Source organism: Carex rostrata, chromosome 3, assembly GCF_964058835.1.
Source record: "Carex rostrata chromosome 3, lpCarRost1.2, whole genome shotgun sequence".
NCBI classification, from domain to species: Eukaryota; Viridiplantae; Streptophyta; class Magnoliopsida; order Poales; family Cyperaceae; genus Carex; species Carex rostrata.
This window is the reverse complement of record NC_135920.1, coordinates 5,884,756-5,893,032: the sequence shown is the minus strand read 5'-3', so window position 1 is coordinate 5,893,032 and position 8,277 is coordinate 5,884,756. Positions and strand designations below refer to the sequence as shown.

The 8,277-nt window shown below is 33.4% G+C and overlaps 1 protein-coding gene across 1 annotated transcript; it reads left to right on the top strand.

Annotated features, from left to right (window-relative positions):
• Positions 1-5,943: 5,943 nt before the first annotated feature.
• On the top strand, positions 5,944-7,782 carry LOC144551119 (small ribosomal subunit protein mL104 (rPPR9)-like). The gene has a single exon (XM_078298941.1). It carries the CDS (start codon positions 6,039-6,041, stop codon positions 7,536-7,538), a length of 1,500 nt encoding a protein of 499 aa, XP_078155067.1. The 5' UTR covers positions 5,944-6,038; the 3' UTR covers positions 7,539-7,782.
• Positions 7,783-8,277: the final 495 nt, after the last annotated feature.

The following is an 8,277-nucleotide window of genomic DNA, read 5'->3' as shown; positions in this document are numbered from 1 at the left end:
ACACAAGTAGTCAAAATCTTACTATTTTTTGTAATCGAATGGTCGATCCAAAAAGTCAAGTTTAATCTACTATAAAATTATCCAGGAAACCAAATTTTACTATTTGAGAAAATCATTTTTTACTATTTTTTCAAATATTCTGAAAAGGCCATATAGTAATAACAGAAATGTTTTCATATCAAGGAGATTTTTAATTATTTAGCCCTATGATTATGGGAGGTTTGGTGAGAAACCATATCTAATTATCTATGTTCATTAGGGTTTTTGTGTTCTCTCAAAATTTATATCTTTGTTGATAAAGTATATTGATGATCGACAAAAATAGACTTTTAGAAGAGAAATAGATTACTATTCATAATTTTTCTAGTAAAATATTGAAACCGATTTATTCAGTATATTTATATGTCAAATTTATAATTTTAAATTGATATAAAATCAAGCGGTTAATAATATAATATTTTAAAGTTAATTCTTTTATATATTCATTTGTTGTTTTTTTTTTACAACTTGACTTTATACTAAATTAATAAATTAATTAACTTCACTTGCGAATTTTAAAGATTTAAAGTCTCAATTCAATAATATTTCGAGTTAGCTTAATACACGCTAGTTTTACTCAAATGATGTGTTACTGGTTTTTGATTTACAAAAGAAAAATAAATAAAATCATTTTTATACTCTTGATACTCTTTCTGCTCTAAACAACTGTTGCGCACACTGAAAGAAATAAATAGAACCTGAACCTGAATTGACTGGAAATATCACATAAAGTTAAATTCTTTTACAAGCAATAAAATTTTTTATCTGCACTTTCACATCAATCCGCTTTCAATGTAATTAAGTGCCAAGTAACAGTAAAAAAAAATTGTGGGACCAGTTTGTGCAAGGCGAAGATACACATTTCGGCATATGTAAAGGTTTCTTGATACCGATATTGACGTAGATATTTTAGGGATGTTAATGGATATGATACGATAAGATACGATACGATACGATACGATATGATACGATATACATAGAAACTTTTTTATATTCATATCTATTAAAATATTTTTTTTTTTTAGTAATTACTTATCTTTAAAAAATGGTAAAACGTAAAAGTCTTAAAATTTCACTCTTAGGTATATTTATTAAGTGGTTCAGATAAACCGTTTGGAATTTGAAAACAAAAAAAATATGAATTCACAATAATTAATAATATCGGGCCACCCTATAATAAACATATCACAATAATCTTATTCACTGAATCATAATCGTCATCGTATATATTATTCGTTTAATGTCAAACTTATTAATATTATAGCCAGCGTTATTTATTTTTCTGATCCAATCAGAAACGTTTGTTTTAATCGGATGGTTCTTTGCCATCACCTCAAGGTGCGTGACAGCATGCGGGTGATATTTAATCTAAGCTGCTTCTCATGGTTTTATCTTTTATGGTGCCATATCTTTAATCAATTAATTAACGGAATGAAATCTGAATTGTCGCTGCTTAAACCTTGGTACAGGATATTATTCCTTGTTCTTGTACTGTCTGCTTTGTTTAGTTTTGCAAGTTCAAGTGACGATCCCGTCATGAAATCTCCTTATCCATTTGGTATAAAAAATAAACTAAAGTTGCAAAGAATTCGGTATATGGCATTTTTTTTGGAAGCTGATATGATTACCCGCGCTACAGTACTCATACAGTACTCGCACCTAAACTGCCATAACTATTTGTGAGGACCAAACTGTCATAACTGCACTTTAGATCTGTAACTTTTTTTTTAATATTAATAGTCAAATCTTGAAGTATGTAGTCCAAAGAACACAGGTATTTATATCTATACAGTAAACAATATAAATGATAAATTAATTATTTTTAAATAATCGTACCCGCACTTTTTTTTGAAATGTCTGATGTCGTACCCGCACCTAAACTGCCATAATTGCTTGTGGGGACCGCAATTGTTCCAGATCTGTAACTTTATTTTAAAATATTAATAGTCAAATTTTGAAGTATATAGTTCAAAGAACACAAGTATTTATATCTATATAGTAAACAATGTAAATGATAAATTAATTATTTTTAAATAATCGTACCCGCACTTTTTTTTGAAATTTCTGACGTCGTACCCGCACCTAAACTGCCATAATTGCTTGTGAGGACCGCAATCGTTCCAGATCTATAACTTTTTTTTTAATATTAATAGTCAAATCTTGAAGTATATAGTTCAAAGAACACAAGTATTTATATCTATATAGTAAATAATGTTGTAATTTTTACATAACTGCTTGCGGGGACCTAAACTGCTGTAATGTTGTAATTGGATCCCTCCTCTTTTTACATATGACACTGAAAGTATTAATATCTAAGTATTGAAAGTATTTATATCTATGCACTGAAGTATTTATTTTTATGAAGTCAACCATTTTTGTTAGAGAAATGTTGACGCGGAATTAGTGCCGAGGCTTTGAAAGGGTGCTACTGGGATTTTAGAATAATAATTAGTTGAGACTATATAATATCTTTTTAGAATAATAATTAGTGGACACAATATAATTAGTGGGGACCATAATACGTTATTCCTCTAAATGCAGTTACTGTAGCTCGGGTAATGTAGTGCAGGTACTGTAGCACAGGTACAGAAATGATTATTTTTTTTTTTTTTTAAACTTTACCCTTTTCTGAGAAAGGAAAAGATGAAGTTCGTTAGCATTTGCCAAGTTGAGTTTTTAATTTTTTTTTTTTAGTTACATTATGTGGATTCTATTGTTTCCACGATGAAAAAGTAAGAAGAGTTAATATATTATCCTCTGTTATTATAATTCGAATCCCCTAAAGTAACCTGTGAGAAAAGCAGTTTTTTTTTTTTTCATCCAACTTATAAAAAAAATTTGTGGATTGTTGAAAGCATTTAAACGGTTATTACGAAGAAAAACAAGTTTTTACTTTTTTTTTTTTAAAGGTATGTTTGGATGCATCAAGTATAGGGCTATTCGAGGATAAAGTTATTGGAAATAGCAATGTGCACACGGATAACATTTTTGCTATTTGGATTAGTTAGAACAACTTATATATTTTATTCCTGGTAAATGTTGGAATATCTACTGTTCAGAAGTGTGAGCGACAGAAAAAAAAAATTTCCTTCTTAAATTTTTGTCAATACAATCCTAAAATGACAAAGTTGACGCCACTTCTGTCATCTTCACGCTGTGACTATTCATTTGAGACACCACTTATTTATCTTTCCTCTTAATTAGCACCTTATTAATACTATTCTTTCTCAATTACAGCTATTCACTATTTCAAATGTACAATCCAAATATTTATACTGAATAGCATCATTTTCACACTAATATGAAAATCACTATTTTTTTCTATTCTCTTTTACTAATTTCAAATTTTGCTAGCTTCTTTCTTTTAATGATTAAATCACTTAACTATTTAATATTAAAAAAAATTGTCATTTCGGATTTTGAACTATTTTAATTCTCATCCAAACACACTGTAGGAAATTAGCAGCAGATTTAGTTCCCAAATTTTAAGTCTGAATACAAATCTTCCGGTCCGTTTTGACACTAATATTAAAGAACTTTGTGCATTCCAATCCAGAACAAATTGACCCAAATTCTAATCTAAGCGTCCAGATCTAAACTCAAATAGGCTACAGCAGAGGATCCAGAAACCTGTTATTATACCCAAATGGGTTATAGCTTGATTGAATGATTCTGGATATTTGCCAATTAGTTCTCACGGATTACATGTTTTTACAGGGCCGTATCTCCTCCCAATCCAATAAAATATTTTGGAGTCATTATCAGATTTGTCCATGTGTTGGCCTGTGTAACTGTTATTGGATTATACTATGATCTACTTATTGTCACGGTGGAACTAATTAAAAATTTTAGATTGAAACTAAAGTCTCTTCAACTACAAAAGTTGTAGTGGAATTCTAACCACTGACTTACAAGTTACAAGTGTATATTTATCATTTTATGAAGAGTCAAAGTATATTAAACTTTAAAGAAAATTCAATTAAATTTTATTATAGATAATTAAAAATAAATAAAATCATAGGAGGTGACTAAGCATCACCTGATTGATGAATGGAAGTGAGGCTCTGTGGGTATATTTATATCATCTTAGAGGGTGCATGCACTTCCTTTGGTTGTGATATTTTTTTTTATATATCTATTATCTATCAGTGAGGGTGATTTTAAGTCTATCAAGAAAATTTCCGAGCTTAATCCAAAAATTTGTTAGATCAACTCAATATAAATGAATTCAAATCATCTATCTCAATATGTCAAAATATGATGAATTCGGAATTATTATGTTTGTGTTTTGTATGAATCAAAAGTTTGAAAAAAAATTGACCTTTCAAATAGGTTCATTGATTCTTGGTTTCTCAACTCTAAAAAAAACAATTTGATAATAAAAAAAATTGAAAAAAAAAATATTCTTGCAATCTATATTTTGCACCTCTTATCTGCTCCTATTTTTTTTTCCTAATTATTTGAGCTGTTCATATCTGAATCAAAAAGTATCATAAAAATATTAAGCCAAACACTATCGAATAAGTAAAAATACTACATTTAGACGTTTAGTTTAAAAAATATTACGGTATAAATATTTTTTTCATTAAATGTAAATATCTCTTGAAAGAAATATACATACTGCAGACAAAGTGTTGCAGGCTTGCAGCATCACTTCTCTTAAAATTAAAGGCTCTCATTTATTGGGCTGCATAAGTTGGGCTTTGCGTTTGATTAAATATACTACGTACAAAATGGGCTTTACAGATATAGCCTCAATCCACCTCCCATGAGATTGATGCAACTGTTGATGACAAACACTAGTTGACCCAACTCATTTGACCCGCACTACTAAAAGTTTTAAGGAGGAATTTCATGTATCCCCTTCAAAAACCTTGAAATTACGTATTCCTCCCCTTGAAAATTCATAATATCATATTTACTTTTTCTAAAGTTTAAAAACGCACAAATTTATTTATTTTGTTGACTTCACTATTAAGTTCACCAAGCTCCTTGGTGAACTCAAGTTTAAACCCGTCAAATTTGCTTCAAATTACGAATCCGAACAGTTGAAACCCGTCTACTATACAAGTGATGCGTCTACATGTGAGAATTTTAAACTTTCAAATTAATTTAGTACAAAGTCAAGCTCTCAAAATTAGAAGGTTCATGAATTAATTTTAATATATTCATTTTTTAATATTTTTTGACCGCTTGACTTTATACTAAATTAATTCAAATATTTAAAATTTTCATATGTGAAAGTATCACTCATAAGGTAGGTGGATTTCAATGGTTCATATTCGTCATTTGAAATCGATTTGACAGATTTTAGATTTGAGTTCACCAAAGAACTTGGTGAACTTAAGAGCACCCTAGTTCTACTCTAAAAATAATATTATGAATTTTAGACAGTGAAATATGTAATTTCAATATTTTTGAGGGGGATACGTGAAATTCGCTCAAGTTTAAAACGAATAACCTAATAAGCGAATCGAAGGCAGTCTGACCGGACCCATATGTAGTGGGGCGGTCTGATACGAATTATATCATATTCGGTTTGACGTGTAATCGAAACTATTTGATTTGTGTCAAAAATTTTGCTCACTTAATCTACACGGATTTTAAAATTGTCCACGGTTCCATTAAAACATCAGATCGAATTTGGTGTGCCGTGTGCTGGGCTTTTTTAATTATTTAAAGAATAATGGTAAATTCACTAAATTGAGAAAACAAGAACTATAAATTTTTTATCCAACTTCTCATATTTTTTTTTATATGAAAATTGTTGATAAACGTTGCCATGCATGCTTGAGTTCAGATATGTTAATATAAATGTGAAATAAAACTTGTCACTGTTGTATTATGAATGTTAATAATATAATTCGGATCTTTCTGTTTTTATATCCATTTAACAATCCGAACCCGACTTGATCACCTGCTCGAGTCAAGGTTTTGCTAGGGTTCACTGATCCGCTAGACCGCTACTGCTGCCATCTCTCTCAATCTCCGCTCCAAAAATGTGGAGGCGCTCCTCCCATCTCCGCCATCACCTCCACCGCCTCCTCTCTCCTTCCCCACTTCCCTCTCCACCTTCCCTCCTCCCTTTCTCCCATTTTCTCTCCACCTCCACTGCCACCACTGCACCGCCCTCCGATCTCGCCCGATCAATCGCCGCCGACCTAGCCAAGCTCTCTTCGACGCCCTCCACGTCCTCCCCTTCCTCTCCATTCCTCGACCTCCATGCTCATTTCAACCTCCATTACTCTGACGTCAACTTCAACCAAGCTCTCTTTCGCGACATCCTTTCCCTCTCTCCACCCATCACCTCCGCTCGCCTCGCTGACGATCTCTTCCGTGACCTCGTAACCCACCGGTCCTTCCACCCGTCGGACGCTTCCCTCGCCCTCCTTATCAACCATCTCTCCCGGCGCAACGACTTCAAGCCAGCGCTCGACCTTCTCTCTGACTTCCACAAGACTGCTGGTCCCTTGGCCTTCTCTTCACTATTTCTTGGCCTCTCTCGTGCTGGCCGACCAACACAGGCTATTAAATTCTTCTCCTCTCTGCCCCCTCAACACCGGACTAAAGAGAATCTCTCTTCCCTCATCTCGGCCTTGGCTGATAATGGGTTGGCCAGTCATGCCGAACAGGTCATGATGCAATTCGTCAAAGAGATTTTTCCTGATGAATCCATGTGCATGGTTGTCATTCGTGGGTATTGTGCAAAAGGTAAGCTCAATGAGGCGCTACAGTTCTTGTCAGAGTCGCGAAGTGCAGGTTTCGAATTTGGTGCGCCGGCTTATAATGCAATTCTAGATTGTGTGTGTAGGCTTGCAAGGAAAAAAGACGCCCTTTCTCTCCATTCCGAAGCTAAGAAAGTTCTCATTTCAATGGAGTCCATTGGGATTCCTCGTGATGCTGAAACCTTTCGTGTACTCATAACACACTTGTGTAAGATCAGAAAAACTGAGGATGCCATGAAGCTTTTTAGGCAAACGAGTGAGTGGGGTTGTTCGCCTGATTCAGAGACTTATCTTGTCTTAATCAAGAGCTTGTACCAAGCAGGTCGAGTCTCAGAAGGGGATCAAATGATTGAATTCATGCGTGCAGCTGGATTTGGTGACAAGCTGGACCGAAAGGCGTACTACGGGTTCATCAAAGTTTTATGCGGTATAGAGAGAATTGAGCATGCCATGAAGGTTTTTCGCATGATGAAAGGATATGGCCATGCACCTGGAACTAAGACATACACCCGTTTAATTGAGAAATTAGCAACTCATAATATGGGAGACCGTGCTAATGCCTTGTATAAAGAGGCAGTTGCAAGGGGGGTTGCTGTTACCCCTGGCGTGTATAAGGTGGACAAGAGGTATCTGCCGAAGAAAGCGAAGGTGGTGAAGAAAAAGAGGCCGACTTTGCCAGAGAAAATGATTATGAAAAGTAAGAGGTTGTATAAGCTCAAGAGAAGCTTTGTGAGGAAATCAAGGTCTCGCATGGGGAGAAGGACGCGTGCTTGAAGGGCTATGCTGTACTTGTTTCAGTAAGGTTTTTATTGGTTTTATCTTCTTCTTTTTTTTGTTCAGATTGTTTGCTTTTTCCATCTTATTATGATTATGGAATGTAATAAAGATAATATTTGGTGGAATTTACAAGTTAGGTATATTTTGTTTTTGACAAGTTTATACAGGTTGCCAAGATTATCTTTCAACCATTTTGCTAGACTTGCAACAAAGCTTGAATTATGGATTTAGTTTTCTGGAGTATACAATTACTTATTTTTCTTCAGTGATAGAAAAATTTGCAATCAATGCTATCTTAGATTGCAGATTCAATTTTCATTTCATACTTTACCAGAAAGGTCGAGTAATAGGATGTAATGGATGGATCTACTAATTAGGGTCTTGTTATCTGTAAAATTAATTTTCTATCAAATGTTATGAGAGTAATGTTGTTAGTAGTTAGTACAAGTGCCTTGCCACGTTCATAGTAAGTTGGTCTGGCCCTTGTGTAGTTGACTGATGACTCTAATTTCTATGCTTCCTAGCATTTCGCTGAAGCAATTCTAAGTATTTATCTTTGGGTGTTGTGTTAGATGCAGATATGTTGCATTGTTCAAATAGTTATGTACTTTTAGAAAGGGAAAGATACCTTATGAGCTTAACCTTTTGTATTCCTATGATACAAGTTTTCAATAATCTTACCTACTTATTATGAGCTTCCAGTATATATTTCCAAGGTTACCTAATTTTTCTCATC